The sequence below is a fragment of the Mytilus californianus genome, unplaced genomic scaffold (assembly GCF_021869535.1).
Source record: "Mytilus californianus isolate M0D057914Y unplaced genomic scaffold, xbMytCali1.0.p SCAF_3, whole genome shotgun sequence".
Taxonomy (NCBI): Eukaryota; Metazoa; Mollusca; class Bivalvia; order Mytilida; family Mytilidae; genus Mytilus; species Mytilus californianus.
The window spans coordinates 4270548-4298408 of NW_026262679.1; the positions used below are offsets into that span (position 1 = coordinate 4270548).

Here is a 27861-nt window from a genome sequence, read left to right on the forward strand (position 1 = left end):
TTGCCATTTTAATTTCAATTTTTGCGTTATACCTTCAAAATAACTTATAGGCAGTATTAGCGGTTAGTTTGTTCTTGATTCGCATGTTCTCGTATTTGTATTTTCTGTAAAAAGTAAAATAACAAAAAATACCGAATTGCAAGGAAAATTCAAAAGTCCAAATGGCAAAATCAAAAGCTCATACACATCAAACGAATGGAAAACGATATGCTGAAATATTGAACGGTGAAAAACACGTATAAATGAACATGTTCTTAAACTTTTCCAAAGACATTATCCTCGTCAGTGGTTAATTTTTTTTATTTCTTGATGTTTTGTGTTTTAGGATGGTTGGTGTTGAAAGCAAATCGATTGATAATCTCAGTTAAATCCATTCACAACTTTTCGAAATGGGGCTATTTAGAGTTTGATATATTCTGTAGACACTTGTATATTGTTAGAGACGATATTATTGACCTCTAAATTTCTTTCTTTGTTATAAATTAACTATCGCATCGTTGGGTTGCTGTTTCATTTAAATATTCCCCATGTCTCCTTTTATTAGCGACCATGTCTGCATGGTGACAGCGTACAAAAGCTAAACAAAATAAAAGGTTGCCAAGCCATGAAACAGTTTCTACCAAAGAATCACATAGGATATGTTTTCTGCACATTTGATCTGAACATTTCAGTATCTTGGGAAGGAAAAATAACGATTTCACTTCATACAATGTGAATACCTAAAAAGAAAAAAAAATATAAAAAATCCAATTATAACATTAAACAATAACTACCAGTTCACGACGGCAGTCAATGCATGTTTCGGTGCTGGCATGCATGATATGTGATGCATTTTATCCATGAAATAAGATGCAACTCTTTGAGAGAAAAAAAGTTGGTCTTAACCGATTTAGGCTTTCTGTTTAGGCCTCTGCTTCTTGTGTTCTCATGATATAGTTGGTTTATCGAGCGTACCCGATGAAGGTTAATCCTGAAACATGTGCTGTACAGAAATCACACCAATCGTTTTTATCACACCTTTACCGGTACTGTTACTAGAGGATAACTATTCCCCAAGGGTATCATCCGACCCAGTTGCCAATACGTCAGTCATTACATGGTTTAAATGATGCATTTTGTTCTAAACATTTCATATACGTACGTGTTTATTATAAAACTAAAGTTGGAAGTCCTCTAGACAAAGTTGACCTTGGATAGGTTTGACTGTTCTGCATACGTTATTTTGGTTTTATTGCCCTCAAACGTTATGCATTTGCTTTCTAAAACTCGAGACTATGTCTATAGACTATAGAAATCCTGAAGCAAGGCTGTCCGAAGGAAATATTCGAAAATCCATACATGACAATCCAATATAAAAATAAGAAGATTTGGTATGATTGTCGATGAGACAACTTAATTTCCACGAAAGACCAAATGACGTAAAAGTTAGCAACTATAGGTCAACGTACGGCTCTCAACAATTAGCAAAACCCCGATATGACAAATGTAAAAAAAGGAAAACGGAAAAAACTGCCTGATCTATGTACAAAACAATTAACAAAAAACAAATATGATATACAGCAACAAACGACAACCACCGAATTACAGGCTCCCGACTTGGGATATGCGCATACAGAATTTTGCGGTGTTCAACATTTTTGGGGTGCCCAACCGTAACCTGAGACAGTGATGCAACAGCACAGCACAAGAACAAACTGTAAAAAAAATAAACGAAAAAGAACTATGGCATACAGCAACCAACCATAACCACTGAATTACAGGCTCCTGACTTGGGATAGGTACATACAGAATGTGTGGTTATTCGACATGTGTGCGAGCGCCCAACCCTCTCCTGACCTTGGACAGTGATGCAACAGAAAAACACAAGAACAAACTTTAAAAATCAGTCGAAAAATACTTGACTCGTCAGATCGACACAAAGCAACAAAAAACAAAGCAAAAATCACCTAACAAAAAGAACTCGCAGTTACTAAAAGCGTGTCCGAAGGAACTTCTTTAATTACGAATATCGGGAGAAATGACAAACAGGTCAATATAGAAAAAAGTTAGCAAAATCTCTATATTTTATCGTTGTAATTGGATATTTCAGTGATATTGTAAAAGCTACCAAAGGGACCATCATAATTCATAAGTCGAAGAAACCGTAAATATAACTATCCTACCCGTGTCAACAGCATAAAGGGGAACTTTTAGATTTACATTGAATCCTGTGTAAATTAATTTCTTCATAAGACAAGTCATTTATCAAACAAATAATCTGACAGAAGAACAAAGTCAAAATTTTAAGAAAAATTAATATCTTTCATCTAAAAGCACAAATATACATGAAATGTTGTGTTGATTTACAACAAAGGAGTCTTATCAGAATGACAAACATTTGAAAGCACTAATGGGCAAAATGCACTATACAGAAGGGGGCAGGGGTCGCGGTCCCCCCCCCCCCCTCATATGGAGCTAAATATATGATAAATGCATATACTTTTTACAAGCATCAGTCCAAATGTTGGCTAACGTTTGTATAAAGGTATATAGAGACAAGACTTAAGTGCCCGTGGTTCGACTCGTATATGAGTGACTTTTTCATCTTTTTCACATTCAACTACAAAATGCATCACATGTACGCACATGTATGTTATCAGACATCCTCGGTATCAACTTTGCTGTATTTGACAAAACTTTACGAAATTTTTGGTTCTCATTGCTCTCCAATTTCGTAATTTATTCGGCATTTAACACTTTTTTGATTCGAGCGTCACTGATGAGTCTTTTGTAGACGAAACGCGCTCTTGGCGTACAAAGTTATAAGCCTGGTTTCTTTTATGAGTTTTTTTTTTTGCATGTGAACAGGAATGAAATCTTTAATTATCATTCAAACAGTATGAGATCCCATAACAACGCATTCCACTTATTGAAATTTAAAAAACTGTTTGCATTTCGACAGTATACTAGTAAGCTTATGTGAAAACAAGATCTATCATCTGCCGCAGCACAGTTTCGTGAAGAGCGACTTCTGTCGGACCATCGGACTTTCGGATTAACAGATTGTCGGACTATCGTACCGTCAGACTATTGGACCGTCGGACTAACAGTCTGTCGGAATTTCGGGGTGTCGAATTAAAGCTACGCTCCTCGTCAGGCATTGTCTCTTGTGCCTTCAAAATTTTACGGGAACCTCTGTGAAGTCCGGTAATGGCGGACAAATAGCGATAATGTGTAAAACACAGATGGGTAGGTTCATTATAACATAGAATAGAATAGTGTTTTATTGCTAGTCACAGTGCCCAAAGCTGAGCTGAATAATTACATTAAATCTATATACAACGATTGAAATGATTACAATGATTTAATGAACAATTGGAAGATGAAACCCCCCCCCCCCCCCCCAAAAAAAAAACAACAAATCAAAGTCTAAACTTTCAATCAAAACCAGCTATAAAATCAGATGAACTGAATATATTAAGTACAGTAACCCAGTTTCATAATACCGACAAGCTGGAACAATTTAAACCCACCTGCCACTTTTAGCTATAGTTGTAATAAAGGATTACTATAATTTCATATGAAAAAACTATCAATTGACTATAATTGTAGGAATTCCTGTCTTTTTTTTAAATAGTAAGACTAGATATTCCTTTTAAGGTTTAATAATCTTGGGATCCTCATAGCGCATAAGCCAGACAAACTTAGACTCTTCAGTTAATGCTTTTATATTAGGCACCCGTTATTCTATATATGCTAAAATTTGCTTGCGCTCTTTGTCATATTTTGGACATTTAAGTAAAAAGTGTATTTCATCTTCGATGTTATTTTTACAAAGTGGACATTTTCTATCATGCACATCTAAATTTTCTATTGCTAATTTATGCGCACTTAGTCGAAATATAGAGATTATATATGTCTTTGTTCATTATTTAATTTAAATATATGGCTCACATTTAAATTGAGATTTAAACAATCTATATGTACGCATATTTTTTTTTCTTATAACCATCTCTCAAATCAGAAAATATTTCAATTTTCTAATTAGTTATAAATTGTAATCTCAACTGTGAAAAAAATATTTTTTTAAATTTATATTTTGAGAATTTGTAAGTATCTTTATTAGATGTAAAAAAAATAAAATTGAGAGGATGTTTCCTAGCCATGATAATTTGCCCTGCTCATGTAACTCTGAGGATTCCTGCATCGATGCAGATAGTAATCTATCACTATGTTTTTTCCTAAATATTTCCAGTATTTTAACATATTGTATATTGTTTCTAGAAAAAATGGATAACGACCAATCTCTCAAAATTAGTTTGTTTATACACATCTTTAATGACATTATATTAAAAATAAGAAGATGTGGTATGATTGCCAATGAAACAACTATCCACCCAAATTCAAATAAAGTGGATGTAAGCAATTATAGGCAACCGTACGGCCTTCAACAATGAGAAAAACTCATACCGTATAGTCGGCTATAAAAGGCCCCGACATGAAAAATATGAAACAATTCAATTGAGAAAACTAACGCCATAATTTATAACAAAACAATTTACGAAATACAAATATGACAGACATGAACCAATGACAACCAATAAACGACAGGCTCCTGATTTGGGACAGGCACATAAAGAATGTGGTGGGGATAAACATGTTTATGAGCGCTCAACCCCCGACAGGCTCCTAATTTGGGACAGGCACATAAAGAATGTGGTGGGGATAAACATGTTTATGAGCGCTCAACCCCCCTTACCTGGGACAGTGGTGTAACAGCACAACATAACATCAAACTATGAAATCAGATGAAAAAGGTTTAACTCATCAGATCGATACAAAGCAGAAAAAACATCATACAAAATCACAGATCGGACGTGGCAGGGTCTTTATCCATCCCTTATCTCATATTCCAATGCTTCGTAACTCATAAATCGATAGAGATAAAAACAAATCCGGGTTACAAACTAAAACTGAGGGAACGCATCAAATATAAGAGGAGAACAACGACACAACAAAAACACAACATTAAAATGTAACACACACAGAAACGAACTATAATATAACAATGGCCATTTTCCTGACTTGGTACAGGACATTTTAATAAAAAAATGGTGGGTTGAACCTGGTTTTGTGGCATGCCAAACCTCCCGCTTTTATGGCAACGTCAAACACAACACCAAAACGACAACATCACATGACAGGACCACAATACAAATAAATGGGAGAACATATAGGACAAAGAAACACACGAATAATAGCTAACAAAAGGTACTATAGGCTTAAAATTCAATACGCCAGACGTGCGTCTCGTCCACACAAGACCAACCAGTGACGCTCAGATGAAAAAAGTTTGAAAGCCAAAACAAGTACAAAGCTGAAGAGCACCGAGGACCAAAACTTCCAAAAAGTTGCGCCTAACACTTTTAAAACGTGAAAAAAAACACGAAAATAACTAAAATTAACAGAAAAAACGAATTTCTTGGGGGAAAAGCAAAACAATTGTTCTGTCCCCAAGTACCTGTGCAAATATTAATTGAGAATTAAATGCAAATATCAGACATGAACAAATACCACAACATAGGAGATTATTGTATAACAATACGTTTCCCGCGCTTTTCTATTTATAGTTAAGTACTTTCGATATGAAATCGAAACCGAAAGTAATTTCCATACGGAATTCCTCGTACTTTATCCAGTCTGTCAATGAATTTTATATACAAGATTCCCGCCAGTATAACACGGCGTTATTTTTGCAATATTTACAGAAATATGTCTTCAAACGGAGGAGATGCGTCACCGACGAAGAAACCAAAGCTTGTCAATGATGACAAAAGTAAAAGATTTGTTTGGGTCGATTTGGAGGTGTGTAAATATATATGACCATATATCGCTCGGTGTATGCACAGTAGTCAGTATATGCCAATATGGACACTGAATCGATTATATTTTATTTCCAATAAGGAGCCCTTGTGGGGCATACAGATACATACATAATAAAGCAATGCAAAATGCAAAATATCCTCTATCCTCTTTTTTGTAGATAGAAAGTTTGCTCCTGTAAAACTGCATTACTTGATATTATTGAGATATATACTTTTGATAGTCTAATTAAACCTATTTTCACATATGGTAATGAAATATGGTTATCCGATTATAACATAAATTTAAATAATTTTGACAATCTACCAATTGATAAATTACAACACAAGATGTTGAAATCTATTCTGGGAGTCAAAAGACAGTCATCAAATATGGCTAGTAGACTTGAATGTAACAGGAATCCAATGTTGATTTTCTCATTATGTTTAATGTATAACTATTATATGAGACTACTTAAAATAAATAGAGATAGAATATTATATAGTGCATTTACTGCAGATCAAGAATTATCTCAAGAAAACTCAAAATGCTGGTTTTCTACCCTAAATAAAGTATTTAAAGTACTTAAACTTGATACAAAAAATTTGACAAATAATAGTGTTTTTAAAAATAGTCTAATAAGATACTATAATCAACAATCTGACTCACAACCACAAAAAATCAAATCAGGAGCTGTGGACAGTAAACTGATGTTTTTCAGTAATATTTTTGTTCCAAATTTTGTTCCCTCCTATCTTCAAACCAATCTTACCAAAAATATAAAAAGTAAAATTACACAAATATGTATCAGTGCTCATTGTTTATATATAGAACGGGGTAGATATAATAAACCCAAAATTCCATCAGAACAACGTTTTTGCAAATTTTGCACTGAAGTAGAGACAGAAGAACATTTTTTTATATCATTTTGTGATAGATATAAAGATATAAGGCAAACTTTTTTCCAATCTTATGGTTTAGATTTGAAAGATTCACATAATAATTATTTTTCAGTTTCTAAACTTTTTAATCCACAAAATATTACTGAATGTAATTATTTATACAAATTTATTAGAGATGCATTATAAATAAGAAACAATTCTTAAAATTATGGGTACAATTGTATTATTTATAGATTATCGTTGGTTATCTCAACGAGATTGATTTTCTCGCTTGAGCCGGTACGTGGAAAGCGAGAAAAGCAATCGAGTTGAGATGACCAATGTTAATCTGTTTATCGCTATTTTACCTATGAAGACATTGTTAATTTCCTTGACAACGGCATATGTTCCCTTAGTTTCTAGCGATAATTTTCATATCACTCAACTCCGCTGAGAACGGGAATTATCAGTCAACAAGATCAAAGGAAACATTCGTAAAATAGCGATAATATTATATATATACTACATGTGAAACTTTGAAATGTTGTTTTGTATATTATCATATGATTTGTAATGGAGAACACTAATGTACTATTAGTTATCTTAATAAAGAATCTAATCTTATCTATAAAGATCTATAAAATTTGAAATCTGGTGAACAATTTTTTGGCATTCAGAGTGCTATCCTAGTCCAAATAATTATGAGGTCTTTCAATCTATTTTAAATTTTGTGAAGCTAGAATTCACAGCAAAAAATTAAAATAACTTCATAGACGTCATAATTATTTGGACTAATGGAAGTCCATGACTGAATCAAATAAAATTGAGAATGGAAATGGGGAATGTGTCAAAGAGACAACAACCCAACAAAAGAGCAGAAAACAGCCGAAGGCCACAAATGGGTCTTCAATACAGGGAGAAAATTCTGCACCCGGAGGCGGGCTTCAGCTGGCCCCTAGACAAAATGTGTACTAGTTCAGTGAGAATGGAGGTCACACTAAACTCCAAAACATATAAATGAACTAAAATTAAAAAACATTCAAGACTAACACAAAAAAACTTTATCAGAGCCTCTGAGGGCAAACGAGCGGTAGTGGTCAAAGAACAGAGAATGTTGTCTTGGTCTTGGGTCCTAGTCTGTTTTTATACAACATAAATGTCATACCAACACACTCTACTGTTCGTCTGTTTGCAGATTTTACAAATGCCTTTCTTGCCATTATTAAATAAAGTCAACATCAGTTGCTTTAACACTGCAAAATACTATTGTAACAGGAGGGGGTCAGTGTTGACACCTCCCAGAACTTGTAGTGGCAAGTACTTCGTCCCTATGCGATCATCGGGATACCTGATATCAGATTTTGGCTGAACAGAGACGCAAATCAAATAGAACTCAACAATTTATTTACAAATGTACAACATTCAAATAAAACATAGTAAAATGAAACAAAAAAAGAAGAGTATTTCAAAAGTGAAGTTCAAAAATGAAATGTAATTAAATAGTAATAGTTTGCAAACAAAATGAATTCAATTAAAATAGTAATTCAAAAACTAAGTTTCTAAAGTAAATGCAATTGTATTTAGAATTAAAAAAATCATTTAAAAATACGGCAAATATAGTTGCTGTTTTATAACTGGAGTGGAATCAAACCGGAGCAACTTCTGATTATGAATAATAATAATAAATTTCGAATTTATTTTCAACCTATTGTTGCACCATCATATATTCAATTGTTGTTTAATTATTTAATACTTCCTTTGTGTGAATATGCCATTCTGTATACCTTTGTTCATACATGTTGTGCTAGTCTATTTGTTACAATAAAGAAAATTCATTATAAAAAAAAACTTCTGATTATGTTTCAAGTAAAAACTTATCACTTTCTAAAATATATTAAAAGACAGTATTGAAGAAATATTGAATAAATGAATATTCATCAAATATATATATATAGAGACATGAAATTTGAATACTTTTATAGTTAAATCACTAAAGCTACTTTGTGTTGTAGAATGTTTGAATTAAAATTAAAAAATAAACATTTAATTAAGAAATTACTAATTTGAAACTTTTAAAGGAAGACTATCAAATCACATCCATTACACTCTAAACAAATTCTGTATGGAAACATCTTGGCAAACAGCTATTCATCCTGACAAGAACAAAACAAGTTTGACAATATGCACAAGTGTAGTCTGAATACAAATTCTAATGCAATCTTTATGTAAGATTTTCTTTCATTGACTAAAATTTACAGTCATAATGTTATCCAAAATGGAGTAAAAATCAACAAAGTTTTATTGACATGGTGAATAAATAGAGAAAATCAGAAAAAAAATGATAATATAGAAAATTGGTATTGATATTTTTTGCAGATGACTGGATTAGATATTGAAAAGGAACACATTATAGAGATGGCATGTCTTGTTACAGATGCTGAACTCAATGTTGTAGCTGAGGTAAATATACTGTGTAATTGTCACATCAACAACCAGCAATCATTCGTAGGTTAGATCAAAGTTTTCTGTGTTTTGACTCCGATTTGCTTGTAGGTTTTTGATGGTCTTAAGTTTAATAAAAACCAAATACAAAAACTATATTTCAGAAAATGTCAGTGAATGTTTTGAAAATAAAAGAATAACTTTTTAAAGGGACATTTGAACTTGAGTCTTATGAATGATGTTAATCATAATGTGGTTCAAAATGAAAACTTTACATACTGGCGAGTAGTTTATAATAGATAATGTGTGTTTTTATTTTTGTGTGTGTTTTTCTACCTTGCTGGATGGAAGTTATAAAACTTTGACTTGATGCAAAACAAAATAAAAAACATACACAGCCTGACAAAAAGCACATATATTTCTTTCAACAAATATGTTTATCATTGTTAAAGAGAGATAAATTCTATCAAGGTAGATAAATTTTCAAATTTTACAGTGCCACGATTGTGTAAAGTTCTGTTTATCTGTTTTTGTTAAGTGTGCAGAGGTATTGAATTTAACATGATAGAGTTGAAGAGCCTATTTCCCAAAGACTAGTAGTTTGTATTTGATTAATCAATGATATTTTTTGATACAGACATTGCAATGTTAAACTTTTCCATTCAATGTAAATCTAATCAAGTTTATGTTTTTTAATGAAAGATTGTTTAATTTTAGATTAAGATTTATTGCATTCAGTTATGTTATAACTTATGAATAACACATGCATTTGTTTTTGCAGGGTCCTAATTTAGTTATTAATCAACCAGATGAAGTTTTAGATAACATGGGGGAGTGGTGTAAACAACATCATGGAGAGGTAAACTGTTCTGTTTTTGTTAGAAGTATTTTCTCTGTTCCCAGTTAGTAAACTGTTTCATTTATAGATACAATGTATAAGTAAGGTACAATGTATGCAGGAAAGGATCTTTTAAATGGGTAAACCACCCATGATTTTAATGACTCAAAATGGTAAATTTATCAGACATCAATAACTTTTCTTTCGATTTTGAAGATTTTGCAGTCGTATATTGGTATCACATTGTCGTTGTCGTCGTCTTCCGAAGACATTTGGTTTCCGGACAATCACTTTAGTAAATGTTAATAGAAACCTATGAAATTTAAACACAAGGTTTATAACCACGAAAGGAAGGTTGTGATTGATTTTGGGGGTTATAGTTCTAGCAGTTTAGGAATTAGGGGCCAAAAAGGGGCCCAAATAAGCATTTTTCTAGTTTCCAGACAATAACTTGTGGAACATTGTTTGGATCTCTCTGAAATTATACCACAAGTTTCCATACCACAAAGGGATGGTTAGGATTGGCTTTGGGGGTTATGGCTCAAACCGTTTAGGAATTAGGGGCAAAAAAGGGGAAAAACAAGGTTTTCCTGGTTAATGAACAATTAAAAAAAGTACAATGTTATGTTCGGATTACCTCCCATACACTGCTTTTAAATTATGTTTAAAAATGTTGTATTGTCTTGAGGTGATTAGCTGTCAACTTATTTTTTAGACGTTACTATTTAAAAATGCTGATTAAGGAATATTAATTTTAGCCATGATTATGTATGTCATTTTCTATTTTAAGACTTTTATGATGTATTTAAATGGGTAATTATGGTTGCAAACTCCATTGGAAATTTGAATTGAGATTATGACCATATCTTGAGGGAAAGAATTTTTTTTGGGGGAAAAAAGGGAGGGGGGGGGGGGGGTGGGGGTGGTCATTTCACAACATCATAGTGTATTGCACAAAAGCAAAAAATTGAATATAAATTCAAATCATACAACCAATTCTAAGTTCTTTGACTACAGTTATTCTGTGTCAGAAACCTATAATGTGTCAAATATTTAATTACAATCCAAATTCAGACCTGTATCAAGTGCGAATATTGTGTCCATTTTTGCCCAAACTGTTCAGGGTTGGACCTCTGCGGTCGTATCCAGCTGCGCTCAGCGAAGCAATTTTTTTTATTTTGCTGAACATTTTATCTTGAGTTATCAGTATATGGGACCATCTGCACTTTTGTCAGGATTCATATCAAAAATTGCAAGTAAAAATTGAAATGGAGACACCAAGGCGTGAAAAAATAGGGTTGGCAGGGAAACCCTAAACACAAGTGATTTATGAATTTTTTTTTTACCACACATAAAATGTGTGTATTCCTTAGGAACTGTACATGATTAAATGGAAACTACAACACATTATCTTTTCAATTTTATGCCAAATGCAGTGTGGTCTAATTAAAGATTACTACTCACTTCTGAATTTAATTTTGAATCCTGACTGTAACTTACTAGCGTTGATTATCATTCGTAATCACAGGAGTATAAGGATTTGTAATTGATTTTATTTCATTTTAATATGTTTTTTTTCTTATCTTCATAAAATAATAAATAGAGCCTTTAATTGTTAATTTCAAAGTTCATACTATAAATTATTTTATTAACATCCGTGAACAATAGGCATACTAGTGCTCAAACAGTTTCATTAAACTGTAAATAAATCATAAAATGTAATAGCTTTTGGTTTTTTTTTTTCAGTCTGGTTTAACAGATGCCGTACGGAAAAGTGACATATCTCTAGAAGAAGCAGAAAAAAACATGTTGAACTTTGTCAAGGAGCATACAACAGAGAAAACAGCTTTACTTGCTGGAAACTCAATCCATGCTGATAGAATGTTTCTAAACAAATACATGCCAAAATTCTTAAATCATCTACATTACAGAATCGTCGATGTCAGCACAGTTAAAGAACTTTGTCGGTATGTTAGGTGTGAAATATTTTCTGAGAAGATGAGTCCGAAAGTAAATAAAGATACGATTTTAATCAGTTGGATACAATGTTCATTACTTACTAGTTCTTCTGGTTTTCATGTGAACCACATCTTTGGTGTTATGGTCTTGTGCTTCCTTGAGTGCAGGAGGTTGAGAGATCTATCCCTCGCTGGGTCAAACCAGTGACTTGAAAATTGGTGTTTGCTGCCTCTCCTTGAAGCAGGTTGATTTAGGAGTAAGAGCAAGACTGATCGGTTCAGTGTCAGAATAAAATGTATGGGTATGATTACCTGTGATCCATTGGACTGTAACCTTTTAAAACATTAAAATCCAGCTCAACATGACATTCTAATACAAAGCAGGGTTCATATTCTATCACATACACATGTGCTTCGTCCTAATATGTATGCAATATTTGCTACTGGACAGTAAACACCACATAAATTCATCCATCGTTTCCTAGTTACAGTAAAATCTATCCAAAGCAAACATACATCAGTTACATGTTTAGATAACTATTTAACAAGTCTTACTATATTTAACAGTTTAAAGTATTATATATATGATTCATTTTTTAGTTCCCATATTTTATGGATAAGTATTCAGTATGTGTTTTGATATAAACTCTCATTACTAAAAGTATATATCTACAATAAATGGTTTATTTCATTTATTTTCTGACAAAAAATTTTGTATTAAAGGGGCATTAGCTACGATTTAGAAAAAATAATCAAAATACAATTCTTTTTGTATCAAGTGTTAATAAAAGCAGAATTTTAAAATAATGTTTTGTTATAAGCAGTCAGTTTGTCCCAAATTTGTCAAAATACTTAAAAAAACATCTGTGATGAATTATTGACTAGTAAATCAATAATTTAACCTCAATTGGTTTCCTATTCATGTAACATTCAGTTTAACCCCTTAGCTTGAGATGGGTTGCACAAGTTTATTTAATCTTGAAGGGGCATTAGCTACAAGATAAAAAAAAAATTAAAATATGATTTTTTTTGTTCAATGATTAATGAAAGTGAAATAGTGAAATAATAATTCGCTTTTAGCAGCCAATTTGGTTTAATTTTGTCAAAACAAGATAAGAAACAGTGCTACTGAATTATTCACTTGCAAGTTAATAATTCGACCTCTTGAATCCGTGTTCATGTGACCTTCAATTTTACCCCTTAGCTGGAGATGGGTTACACATGTATTTAGCTATTAAAAGTAAAAAAATGGATGAACCATAAAGTTGACTGATTCCATCCACAAAATTATTCTTTCACAGGTAAAAACGATGATTAACATATTTTTTTAATCTATAACATGAAATCAAACAGACCTAGAAAAATCCTATTGCACGTGTTCTATATCTATTTGTAATTATATTTATGTTTATATCGGGTTATATGACCGTTGGCTGTCTAGATGGCGTCTAGACTAAAATACACACGTTAATGTTGATACACATTATCGAGTCCCGTGCATAATTGTTTATTGTAGACTTTTTGTTATTTGGATATACGTTTCAGTATTTTATATATCAAATATGAGAATTTGAGTCAAATCGGTGAACACGAATTTGACAGCTAATGCCCCTTTAAAGGGGTCATTAACATGGTTATAAATCAGACTTCCTTTTTTGGAAATTGTTACCAGTAGTATAAAGTAAACATTATCCATCTAGGATGATTGACAGGAACTATCCTAATAAGCAAACACAGAAGAGGAATCTGTAGCAAATTGTTATGTACACATGTACAGTAATTGAAGAAAATGGGATGCAAGGAGAGAATATTAATGTAGTATGCAAATAATGTTTCTAAGTAAAATCTCTGTTTGCAGAATGTTTAAATAAAAGGTTCTGATGATAATGGAATGATTGCTTTACAGAATTTTAACATAATGTTATGGATTATAAACTACAGATAAAATATGATTTTCCCAGATTGGACATTTACTGATCAAGAGTTACATCCCTTACATTGTAATTTTTAAAAATCTCATTATATAAAGTTAAATTTCAAGATTTTTTGGATTCCTTTCAAGAGTTCTGCCGAGGGGGGTGTATCTGCAATCACTACATCACCTAATTTTAGTTTTATACTAAAATTATTTGAAAGGTATAGCATAGAAATGTTATTTATTAGATGAGATCCACATGTAGCTTCTGGCTGTTAACAATCCTCTTTAAATAAATAAAGAATTAAATTTAAACATTATATAAGTATGTATTATATGTTTGGTTTATTTTTCTGATACAGGCATTGGTATCCAGAAGAATACCAAAAGGCACCAAAGAAAAAAATAGCTCACAGGTATTACACCTAATTATAGTATTACATTATGACCTCAATAAAAACTTGACACTGAAATGAAAAAATTCAAAATAGCCATTTTGCTGTGTATACTTTTTCGATATAAAAATACGATGTGGAATTATTGCCAATGAGACAACTCTCCACCAGAGTCCAAATTACATAGAAGTTAGAAACTATACGTCATCATAGTCTCCAACAATGAGCAAATCCCATACCCCATAGCAAGCTATAAAAGCCCATGAAAGAGGAAATATAAAACAATTCAAATGTGAAAAAGAATGATCTATGTTCACCGTCTTCAGTTTGGATATGTTAAAGGGGATTACTTCTATCTGGACAATAAAAGTTGAAATAATTAAAGTATGTTTTTCTTGGCTTCAACCATTTATAAGATTGGAATATTGTATAATTGTTCTTTTTCAGCAGTGTTTGATTCAATTTCATCTAGACAAGTCCAAAAACATTGCTGATACATTATTGACTTGCAAGACAATAATTTGACCTTATTTGATTCATGTGCATGCAACCTTTAATTTGACATTATTTAGAGATGATAGCACATGTGCTCGGTTATTGAACAGAACATTAGCTGAAAAATGAACTTGCACACATTTTTTTTATCATTCATTGTTGAATTAAATATTGATCAATGATTTTATTTTATTTAGAGCACTTGATGACATCAAAGAGAGCATGCAGGAACTGAAATTTTACAAAGGAGCCATTTTTAAATAGCTTGTACAAAATGCTCATGCATTAAAGTTGATTGAAATCAACACGAAAGTACAGTTATTGCAGATACAATTTGCACAGCCATGTTTTGTTTACAGGAAGTGGATGAGAATGACTACAGTAAACTGGAATTTTTATGAACCTTTTACACTCTCTATTAACACGTGTTTATATGAACTTGTTGTAAATTTATTGTCAACTTTTAATGTATACTGAATATTTTTTTTATACTTGTGCATAGGTAGTTTATATGTTATACTAAAAGAAAGAACTTCAGTTGTTAAATGTAGTATATACTTTTCATGCCAAATACGCATCCATCAAGACCATTTTCCTGCCTTTTACTACCTTTTAGTTTAAGATACTATCTTAATAATGTTTGGAAGATTTTATGTGGTATGTAAAACATATACCTTTTATTTTTCCCCTGATGAGATTAAGAGGGGAGAGTTGTTTGCTAAAATGAAAAGTTCATCCCTGCCAGATGTTCATATGCCTTTTCCGACTGGATTTCCTAGTGGTTGTCTGAAGTTGTATCTGATAGTTTTTATGTGTTTTTTATCAAATTTTGAATATCCTGTTTAATTTGTTTTACAACTTGTCTGAACATCATATCACATATGCAAGATTGTAATGCTGAATAATTGACATTACGCCACATATGCAAGATTGTAATGCTGAATAATTGACATCACACCACATATGCAAGATTGTAATGCTGAATAATTGACATCACACCACATATGCAAGATTGTAATGCTGAATAAATTGACATCACACCACATATGCAAGATTGTAATGCTGAAAAATTGACATCACACCACATATGCAAGATTGTAATGCTGAATAATTGACATCACACCACATATGCAAGATTGTAATGCTGAATAAATTGACATCACACCACATATGCAAGATTGTAATGCTGAATAATTGACATCACACCACATATACAAGATTGTAATGCTGAATAATTGAGAGCTATTTGGTACATATTATATAGACACTATTTATTGTTGGAGACAATAGGTTAACTACAAGGAGTCTTAATTTTTGTTGGATTCACGTCTCATTGAAGTACCCTTATCTTTTATTTAATAAAAAAAACTAACTGTTCACACATTACTACAAATTCAGCAACCAAATCCACCAAAATCTTGATGAACTCCGATGCTCCATAGTGTAAGTAGTTCCTGCTCCACAATTTGCACCTGTCTTGTTACTTATTACAAGTAAAAGTTTATTGATGCCATAAACTGGGAAAGGGGGACTTTATTGTGGCTAGGACTGAAAAATATATTTGATCTATGACACAGATATTAAGTGTAACGGTCAACTAGCTTTGTCATGATAGCGTTCTTACATTTTTTAAAGTGATTACTAAACTTTACCATGAAGAACCCTTGGTCCAGAAGTTTGTTTGTATATAGAAACAATGTGCTGTTAATTGTAATAAAAAATACAAACTGGAATATAGTATCAACTAGTGACATATACTCCATGTGCTGTTGCACCAAGATAATGGGAGTATACAACTTCTAGCTGATACATAAATTTTTATAGTACACAATAGAAAAATTAGTCATCTCTGTTATCATAAAGTTGAGTTCTCAATAACCACTCCCTTTTTGTTGATTTCCAAGTGCAAGTCGAGATATATTAGCACACCTAGCTGTTTAATTTTAACTTCAAGGGGAAATATGTTGTCAACTTAAGTCTCAAAATTAATGAATTATTAAGTGGAAGGACATCATTCATAAAGCAGAATATAAAGTTTATCCATTTACTGCAGAGAGAATTTACAAAATTGAATTTTCCTTTTGCAAACAGCATCACTTCTGAATGGTAGTAGCCATCATAGTAAAAATAATACTTGTACTTTAGTCAGTAGAACTTGTCAATTTCAAAAAAATTATTAATTATCATTTGTACTGTACAGATTTGAAAAGTAGGGCTATGTTCTCACCATAATGTTTTCATGGAGCATAACATAACTTGGTCAGCCCATTGTTAATAACATCTCTGCCAAGATTGGTCCAACAGGCTAGATTGTACATAATTATATTTCAGACAATGGCCTGCAAAATTGTTCAACCCCACCACACACTGCGTGTCTGTCCCAAGTCAGGAGCCTGTAGTTAAGTGGTTGTCACTTGTTTTTAGTTGATACTTTTGTACACAAATCAGGCTGTAAGTTTTCTCGTTTGAATTGTTTTACATTTGTCATTTTGATGCATTTTGTAGCTTGCTGTGTTGTATGGGTTTTGCTCATTGTTGAAGGTCATACAATGACCTATTGTTGCTTACTTCTACACCATTGTGTCTCTTGGTGGATAGCTGTCTCATTGGCAACCATACCACATCTTGTTTTTATAATAAATGAAAAATTTGAATAAATAGCAAATCTGCATTTGCTTTAAAGAACCTTTATTATATATGCCTGTTTATTACAAATATAACAATTTAATATCTTATGTATCAAAATACTAAATGAAAGTAGATATAAAATAAAAATGAAAGTAGATATAAAATAAGAGAACAGGTCCAACCTCATGTGGTCCGATTAGTAAGCAAAAGACCAACAGCAAATGACCTTCCCTTATGGTAAAAGATTTATAGCCAAGATTTGATATAATATATTACTTGTGGCCACTAACCCTGTACACTCAATATAATATATAAATCTTCTCTATTAACTTCTAATACCATTCTTCTGTTGTATATATCTACAAATCACAGAAGCCACAGATGTGTCTCATGATAAGGTGAAATATATGACCTGCATATATCTTAAATAAATGTGTTTAGAAATATTAATTTATTCATTATTGTTTAACAGTAAATGCTTTAATGCAGAAGATTTTTAAAACAACTGCCACACTATATAAATCGAATAAATTAATGTACATAAATATAACAAAATGATTGCACACATACATTCATATAAGCTGAATAACATCATTACACATTATGATAAAATCATTACACATTATGATAACACTATCATTGTTATGTTTTTAACAAGTTGAACAAAGTGAAACACTTGATGCTGCCTGTTCAACAAGCATTGAACTAAGACAGGTATTGCAAAACTATAATGTTTGCCACTGTAGCTAAGCTTTGACATGGATAAAAATATGTCAGCAAAACTGAACAATCACAACATTTAAATAAAAACTTTTTACAATCTCAAAGGTTGAATCTGTATGACTAATGCTGGTCAAATAATGCATTAAATTTATTTTGTTGAGTATTATATTTTTAAAAGGTGGTTTTATTTTTGGCATCTGACAGTACTGTCAATCTTCGTTGATGATAGTTGGCACTCAAAAGTGAGGGGTGGAAGGACATGTTTCTGGACATCGGGATTGGGCATTTATTTTTGAAGGAATTCAGGGTTGGGTATTTGTTTTCATGGGAATTCAGAATTGGGCTTTTATTTTCATGGAAATTCATGATTTTCACTTATCGAGACTCAGGAATTAATGATTAATTTTTCGGTATCCGTAGTAAAGAATTTTTATTTTTTTCTAAAATTTGGGATGACACCCTCTCCTACCGCTACTCAAATGTGTAACAAATGAACTTGGAAAATAAGAAGTAAATAACTGTTCTTTTTCAAAACAAGAGGCTTGGATAAAACAATGAACCTATTATGCCTCAACAAAAACTTTGATATTAAAGGATGTAAAGAGCATCAAAATAACATAGAAATATTATATACACAATACACATCAAATTTTCATTAGAAATATTAAAAACAAAACGCATCAAATGTATATTTATCTATAATTTATATGGTGAACATTAACAATACAATGTTTGACAATTGGGACAATGCATTTATCAGAGGCTATAACAACTGCAAACACTAAAAATGTTTGGCTAAAAACAGGATATAATTACAGGTTAGAATCGGCACCAAATATTTGTGAAATGAAATATAAACTTATTTCCAATTACAGTTGATGCTATTATGCAGATGAAGATTTCTAAAGGAAGGGAGCTACCATTTGATTTTTATGGGGGGGGGGGCTAGGATGAAAAATTTTGTCCTGCATTTTTTTTTAGTTGTATTATCTCTGTCCTGCCTTTTATTTTTCACTTATCGGTCCTGCCTTTTTTATACCCCCGCTTAAAAAAAGTGGGGGTATACTGTTTTACCTCTGTTCGTCAGTCCGTCCCATGAATATTTTTTGTTGCATCTTTCTCAGGAACTACATCATAAGGTTTTCTGAAATTTGGTTTCAGGGTTTATATAAGTCAGCTATACCATGTGATGCGTTTTCAGATTCATCACTCAACAACTTCCTGTTTACTGAACACTTACATATTTTTACACTTTTAAAATTATCCAGTTGCAGTGGTGGTATCATCAGTGAGCAGTAGCTCACAGTTTCACTTTATTTTATTAGTTTATCCTGACTTTTTTTACATTGTCATCCTGCCTTTTTTTTTTGCAAAGTTGCTCATCCTGCCTTTTTCTTAACTCCTGTCCTGCCTTTTTTTCAAATTTCATCCTAGCCCCCCCATACAAATCAAATGGTAGCTCCCTAACTGCCACACTATATAAATACTAGGATATATAATCGATATAAATTTACCGACCGTGCGAGGGATGTACATCCAGTCAAGGTCGTTAAACACTTCCAGTTAGATATAAATTAATCATCAGCTTATTGACATGAAGTTCAATCTTTTTATATTTGTATGTTAATCTGAAACTTAAATATACCAACTTATTCAAGATTAAAGTAAAAAATAAAATGGAACTGTGAATGAACACACAAAAGGAGCCCCCAATTCCGCAATACTATTAGTATACTTATTACCTCCCCTTAAACTAGTAAGACAGGGGAACGATATTAGTATTGAACTGTGTAAAGTGTTATCAATATCCTTCTAGTTTAGGAGGAGTAGCAATTACTAGGCACATTGACAGACAGATGAACAGGTTGATTCTAATAAATGTTTTTTTCATATATAAAACTACAAATTATGATTGATAAAACAATTGACACATATAGTATTTTAAATCTCGCAAAATTTCATAGGTTTCTTATTTTAACAAAAAAAAACCCAGATAAACAAACAATGTTTCCTAAGGTATCAAATTCTAGCTTTATGGACCTTCAGGTCACAACAACAGATATTTCCAATATTGGACATTATTTGACTTTAGCAGTAAACTGAAGTGGTACGTGGTCCATGACAAGGTAATTATATAATGATAACCGGATCAATTGTGAAATTTATTGACATGCTCATAAACAAATGAAGAATTTGTAAATAATAAAATATCCAAGGAATGTTTGAATCTTTATAACATATACTCTTGGCAATGAACATTTCTATATTTGTTAGTAAACAAGTCTGACAATAGATTATACATTGCTTCCATTAAGAATCCTGGTCCACAAATATACAGCAAATAAAATCAAGTCTGCTCAATTCTACTATATACATGCAGTTTTGCTCAATCTGCTTATATATGTTTGTATGATTGAAGGAAGTAGATCAGCAGTCATTTATACTGGATTATAATGAAGTACAACACACACATATTCTATGATTGTCTACACATATGTCCTCTAGCTATTTCTTCAATGATAACCATGCTGTTCATTCTGAAAAGAAAAAAAAAAATTGATGTAATTAAAATAAAAATCTTGTCTGAGTTCATGCATGGGTTGATAAATATGAAGGAAATTTTGTTTGTTTATAACAATTAAACTTTTTTAGTTTTAGTAATTCCTTAAGATGGTTCATTCAAAGAAAACCCCTTGTTTATAAGCATTAGCTATGTATCTAACTTCAATCATTGAAAAACTAGACATCATTGAGATGGGAGCCATCTCTGTGGGCCCCACTGTGAATAACCTGTGGTAAAAAATTTGAATCTTTACCATAGGACATGGGGTTGTCAACTGAAACCAAAGTTTTTTTACCTTTGACCTAGGAAGTTGTATATACATTAGGACACACCCTCTGGTGTTGGTTAATATACATGTCAAGTATAACGGTTCTCAAGATATAGAGCGGACACGATCTTTACCATAGGACATGGGGTTGTGAACTGAAACCAAAGTTTTTTACCTTGACCTTTGACCTAGGAAGTTGTACATACATTATGACTGGTTAATATACATGTCAAGTATAAACTTTGAAATCATAACGGTTCTCAAGATATGGAGCAGACACGATCTTTACCATAGGACATGAGGTTGTCAACTGAAACCAAAGTTTTTTACCTTGACCTTTGACCTAGGAAGTTGTACATACATTATGACACCCTCTGGTGTTGGTTAATATACATGTCAAGTATAAACTTTGAAATCATAACGATTCTCAAGATATAGAGCGGACACTATCTTTACTATAGGACATGGCGTTGTCAACTGAAACCAAAGTATTTTACCTTGACCTTTGAACTAGGAAGTTGTACAAACATTATGACACACCCTCTCGTGTTGATTAATATACATGTCAAGTATAAAGTATGAAATTATAACGGTTCTCTAGATATAGAGCAGACACAATTTGTTACAGACGGACGGACGGACAGAATGATCACTATACATGTCAAGTATCCCTAATTAATGATACATAACAATACCATCAGAATTTCTGATATTTCATGGGATAAGTGTTTCATGTATATCTACACTGTATTCTTTCTTCTCCAATATAAGGTAATTCAACAAACACAAAAAATATGTAATGCATAATACTATAGTCAGTGTTAATAATATATTCCTTTAAAAGTATGATTTACTCAGTGACATTAACAATAAAACATATCAAATTAAATAATATTAATAATATTTTCATTCTTAGAATTTGGAGTTGGTTAATTGTGTTCTGTGAATTAAAATCTGGCCTACTCAGGAGAAAATGTATACATGGTATACATACAGATACCAGCTATGCAAATCATTTTAATTAAAATATATAAAAAAATTATATTATACATTTAAACCAGACAGCCTCACACTTTAACTGGATGCAAATTTAGCTATATCATTTTTTAAACAAATCACCTAAATAAAAAGCACCCAAATCTTAAGCATAACCATGTATACACATGCAATATTAACATTCTGATAACAATCTATCTTGACCTTTATGTATAACAGCCCATTACCTGATTCTGTAGCAGTCTCTGATAAGCCTCGTCAGGTCGCTTGGGTAAAGGTCGTCCACTGACTTGTGACTGTCTATCATGATTCTGTGACTGAGTGTAGTTTCTCTGTGGTATAGGTGGTGCTGCCTGCGACTGACGAGTAGGTACTTTATCAGGGGTTGGGATTACCTGGGACTGACGAGGTGGTATTTTGTCAACAGATGGAGCCACTGGTTGTGATATTTTCTTCCCTTCAGCACGAGGAGGCACATTTCTGCTAACTCTGTTTCCTTTCTAAAATAAAAATATCTTTTATGAGTTGGTGTCATTACTAATTAATACTGGTTATAATACCTGTGTCATTACAGTTTGTTTATCAATTCCCATCTAACTTTTGGGTAAATAAATAGACGGCTTTTTTTTTATATAATAAACTTATAAGTTAGAGTGATGGTGCATTTTTCTAAATTTTTTTTGGCTCTAAAAACTTCTAAAATCTGTGTGTGAATATTTATCCATACATATAAAAAAAAGTAGCATTTTATAACAAGATAAAAAAAAATGTTGTTCTTAAAATATATTACAAAATTGTTTTAACCTTTTATAGGGAAATCACAGTAAGTGTATAGTGTTTATGGTATATTTACATGGTCTACAATACATTACAATGAGTAGATCCCACATTTAAGAAGTTATATTTCTATATATCTTTATATTTTGCCAAACAAATATAGACTAGCTACTGGTACATTAAATGAATTAACTAATATGATTTGGAAACAAGTAATGAATGATTTAAAAAAAATCTCCTGGTGATCATCAATTTATATAACGGTACATGCTCTTTGGTGAATGGACAAATAACAAAAGACAAAAAAAAAGTTGAATGCTTAAAGAATTTCTGTGAAATTAATAAACACATAAATAGATAAGGTATGTAATGCCTCAAACAAGTAACATCATTTAATTCTTTGAATTAGTATTTTTTAGCTGAAACACAGTCCAAATTTAGATCCAATGAATTTCTTGACAAGTTCAGAGTGAAAGAGTGCTATAGTGGTGAAATATATGATTCTAATGATTTAAGGGAATTTGGTTTAAAAACAAGTTATACAAAATCTAGCTTAAGCGTCTCATGCAAGTTACATTTCTTAAGGAAAAGGCAAGGAAACCACATTTAAAAAAAAATTCAAACATAAACTTCATTAAACTGATATTAACATCCAAAATGAAATTTTCTCATTTTGTGACATTTCCCCCAAAACAGAATTGGTCAATTTGGCAATGCATCACAGAAGCGAGTTGTTTATTTAATATTGTAAGAATCATAACACTTAGTGTCCAATCATATATGAACATGCTGATGTGAAAATACACTTTTCTGTTTAAAAATAGTCTTTAATATAAACCTCAATACCATGATATTGTTTATCCAGTTACCTGTCCATTTCAAAAATGAAAAATGATGGATTAATTCTAGCAGCCCTAACCTATAACCATGGTAATAAATGATATACAGCAACAAACAAATGACAAACAGCCTCAGTAGTATGATGTAGTTGTAAATCAAAATGGATGAACTAACTGAAGCAAATCTGATCTAGCATTCACCTCTGTACAACTATAAAAGCAATACAGTGTTATAAATAACATCAATACCATGCTTTTTTCATACATTTAACAATTTCCAATTAGGAATAAAAACTGACCAGCAACCATGACATAGAAACGCCACAGTAAACTATGACATTGTAACAGTCTGTAGTAAACCATGACATATCAACACAACAGTAAAAACTAGCAAAGAAAAACATGAAAGCAATTATATTTAGCAATAACTTTACTTCTCAGCAAACTCTGAAAGCTAAAAGCAGGGAAATAATAAATGTCTTACTATCACTGCTGATTGTCTCGGTCTGGTATATACAGGCTGTAAACAATATAGACAAATATATCTAAATACAACTGATATTAGTATGTTTATTAAAGTACTTGTGGCTATTGAATGTGTTAACAGTAAAGAATAGGTTAAAAAAGTAGTCCTATCAATTAGGAAAGATTTCAGAAGAAGGAAAAGGTTAACAATTTTGAAAATCAAAATGGAAGTTAAAAGCAACCTTTTTATTATTTTTTTTTTATAAAAAAGAACAGTTTAAAAATGTAGAGATACTTAGTAAAATAAATTAATATTAGTATTAGTTAATGTGAAGCTCTAGAAACACACTTTGAAGTCTATATTTATTTTGTGAACATAAAAATATTGTGTATCCTACCTTTTTTTGTTCTTCTTCAAGGGTGAAATAAAAGTTATCTCCCATGAGATCCTGGTAATCACATTCCCCATGTTCCTGGATAATAAAAACAAATGATACGTAAAACTGTGAAAAACAAATGGTACGTAAAACTGTGAAAAACAAATGGTACGTAAAACTGTGAAAAACAAATGGTACGTAAAACTGTGAAAAACAAATGATACGTAAAACTGTGAAAAAACAAATGATACGTAAAACTGTGAAAAAACAAATGGTACGTAAAACTGTGAAAAACAAATGTTGCCAAAATCTATTGTACTCCATCTGCAACATTAATTACATAATCATAGCATAAATTAACTGTGTTTTCAAATACAGACTATTAAAACATGTTTAGGAAAAAAGACTATTTTCTAACACTAACACTATTTGCATAACTGTTTACTTGACCTTGCTTTGGGGTTTAGAAAAAAATCTACAAATGATTTGTGAATATTAGATTTATTGAGGATGTCACAGCTCTAACCCAAGATAAATGTTCTTTTGAAGATGTTTCATATCATTTTTTAAAACATAAACTTCATTTTGCAAAAAAAATCTTGAGTTCTGTATTTCATATTGCTATACAAAATATTATCCAGTAAAAAGCAAGTTAATTTTTTTTTTAAGTAACATAATATAATGATGCTAGACAAATAAAGAGAAATAAGTAGATTTTTATAATTAAGGAATTATCACCTGTCCACATGGAACTTGAAGAAAATCATCCCAATTAGACAACTTATTCTGAAAAACAAAATGTACAATAACTATAACATTAAAATTGCTGTTGTTAAGTAATATTTATAAAGTAAAATTTATTTAGGGATTAATATCAACTATATACAAGTACTGTTTAAAAATATGTGTGATTAAATATTATGAAATAAAACAAATATAGTAATGCTAAAAACGATCTCAAGTTGATATCCTTCCAACGATAACCCATGAAAGTATGTCTAATTATTTCCAATGGAGTCTTTAAAATGATTGTTATGATCAAATACAGTTGACTTTAACCTATAAAAGTACTAATATCTGTCCTGCCTGCAATGAATGACACTGAAAACAAGGCATAAGTATTCTTATCTGACAACTGCAAACAACTTCATATTTTTAGTCACCTACCGACGAAGTTAAAGGGGACTTTAGGTTTGCACTCTGTCTGTCTGTCTGTCCATCTGTCAGTCCGGCAAATCAGTTTTCTGTCTATCTGTCCATCCGTCAGTTCGGCAAATCAGTTTTCCACACTTTTTTTCTTCATGCTTGAAGATATTGATTTTTTTGGTGTATTGTTTTATCATGACAAGTTACAGATCAAGTTTGAATATTGTTCGGGTCTGATGATTTTATGCAGAGTTATGGTCCTTGGACTTAAAAAATTCACTTAAAATAACCAATTTTTAACACTTTTTTTCGTCATGCTTGAAGATATTGAATTGATATTTGTTATATATGTTGTGTACAAGTTATCATTTTGTACAAATTATAATTTGTACAAAAAAATTGTACATATCATAATTTGTATTTTGACTTTGTACAAATTGTAATTTGTACAAAAATGTACAAATTGTAATTTGTACAAAAAGTGTTTGTACAAATTACAATTTGTACAAAATTTGACTAATATTCACTTATAACTTATACAAAAATTTATAGTATGGATTTTGTTATAAAAAAGCATTAAAACACACTATAGAATTGTTCATCAATGATCATGAAATAAACCTTATTTACAAAATACAAAAATAGTTCTTTATCATTTGTTTGAGCATGTGAGTGAATTATGGCATAGGGAATTGAACAACATCTTTTGCTTTTTACATTTACATTTAGAAGTGCTGCACCCCCCTTTGCATTTTCATGAAAGAAACCCCTGACCACCAGATTTTGAAAGTTTTTTACTGGTTCCATAGTGAAAGTTGAAGCTCAGGTACCGTTGCTGCGAATAAAGATATGTCTTTAACAGCTTCAATTTAGTTTCTCGACAAATATCATGTAAACATTTCTACAGCTGTTCCAATGCGGTACCCAAATTCTCCAGATTCAATAACTACACCTAAGATATTTCGAGGATTAGTTGGGGCACAATCATACTGAGGAATTGGTATAATGACATTATCCCCCACAGCAAGTTCTGATAATTTCCGTTTCGTTTTCTTGGTTTGATATTCAGCTTGGATCTGTTGGCCAAACAGCCCACGCTTCCTGGCACGTATGATTGGTTTTTCAACGTCAGTGTCATCCGAATTGTCACTGGGGCCAATTTCTATTATACTATCAGATTGTCACAGGGGCCAATTTCTATAACGCAATCTGAATTGTCACTGGTGCCAATTTCTATTATACTATCAGAATTGTCACTGGGGCCAATATCTATTATACTATCAGAATTGTCACTGTGGCCAATTTCTATTATACTATCAGAATTGTCACTGTGGCCAATTTCTATTATACTATCAGAATTGTCACTGGGGCCAATATCTATTATACTATCAGAATTGTTACTGGAGCTAATTTCTATTATACTACCAGAATTGTCACTGGGGCCAATATCTATTATACTATCAGAATTGTCACTGGAGCTAATTTCTATTATACTACCAGAATTGTCAATGGGGCCAATTTCTATTATACTATCAGAATTGTCAATGGGGCCAATTTCTATTATACTATCAGAATTGTTACTGGAGCTAATATCTATTATACTACCAGAATTGTCACTGGGGCCAATATCTATTATACTATCAGAATTGTTACTGGAGCTAATTTCTATTATACTACCAGAATTGTCACTGGGACCAATTTCTATTATACTATCAGAATTGTCAATGGGGCCAATTTCTATTATACTATCAGAATTGTTACTGGAGCTAATATCTATTATACTACCAGAATTGTCACTGGGGCCAATATCTATTATACTATCAGAATTGTTACTGGAGCTAATTTCTATTATACTACCAGAATTGTCAATGGGGCCAATTTCTATTATACTATCAGAATTGTCACTGGGGCCAATATCTATTATACTATCAGAATTGTTACTGGAGCTAATTTCTATTATACTATCAGAATTGTCACTGGGGCCAATTTTTATTATTCTATCAGAATTGTCACCGGAGCCAATTTCTATTGTACTATCAGAATTAACTGGCATGCATGTATCAATTACATTTTGGGTATTTTTGTATTTTGTAAATAAGGTTTATTGTGTGGTCATTGATTAAAAATTCTATAGTGTGTATCAATGCTTTTTTTATAACAAAATCCATACTATAAATTATTGTACAAGTTATATGTGAATTTTAGTCAAAATTTGTACCAGCACTTTTTGTACAAATTACAATTTGTATGAAGTCAAAATACAAATTATAATTTGTACAATTTTTTTGTACAAAATGATAACTTGTACACAACA

The 27861-nt window shown here is 31.6% G+C and overlaps 2 protein-coding genes across 3 annotated transcripts in view; one reads left to right on the plus strand and one right to left on the minus strand.

Moving 5' to 3' along the window:
- Nucleotides 1-5687: 5687 nt before the first annotated feature.
- LOC127732928 (oligoribonuclease, mitochondrial-like) lies at nucleotides 5688-15302 on the plus strand. The gene is made up of 6 exons (XM_052242146.1): nucleotides 5688-5844; nucleotides 9099-9182; nucleotides 9946-10023; nucleotides 11749-11969; nucleotides 14238-14291; nucleotides 14963-15302. Exons 1-6 carry the CDS (start codon nucleotides 5752-5754, stop codon nucleotides 15027-15029), a joined length of 597 nt encoding a protein of 198 aa, XP_052098106.1. The 5' UTR covers nucleotides 5688-5751; the 3' UTR covers nucleotides 15030-15302.
- A 2134-nt stretch (nucleotides 15303-17436) lies between these two features.
- LOC127732894 (myosin-IIIb-like) overlaps nucleotides 17437-27861 on the minus strand; it is a 56808-nt gene continuing 46383 nt past the window's right edge. Inside the window, exons 26-30 of one of the 2 annotated variants that reach the window (XM_052242070.1) lie at nucleotides 25140-25187; nucleotides 24423-24497; nucleotides 24044-24079; nucleotides 22171-22443; nucleotides 17437-20653 (exon numbers count right to left, since the gene is read on the minus strand). In XM_052242070.1, the coding sequence (XP_052098030.1) occupies nucleotides 20630-20653; nucleotides 22171-22443; nucleotides 24044-24079; nucleotides 24423-24497; nucleotides 25140-25187 (456 nt within the window). In that variant the 3' untranslated portion in view covers nucleotides 17437-20629. The remainder of the gene's footprint in view (nucleotides 20654-22170; nucleotides 22444-24043; nucleotides 24080-24422; nucleotides 24498-25139; nucleotides 25188-27861) is intronic. The other variant, XM_052242071.1, reaches the window with a different exon arrangement.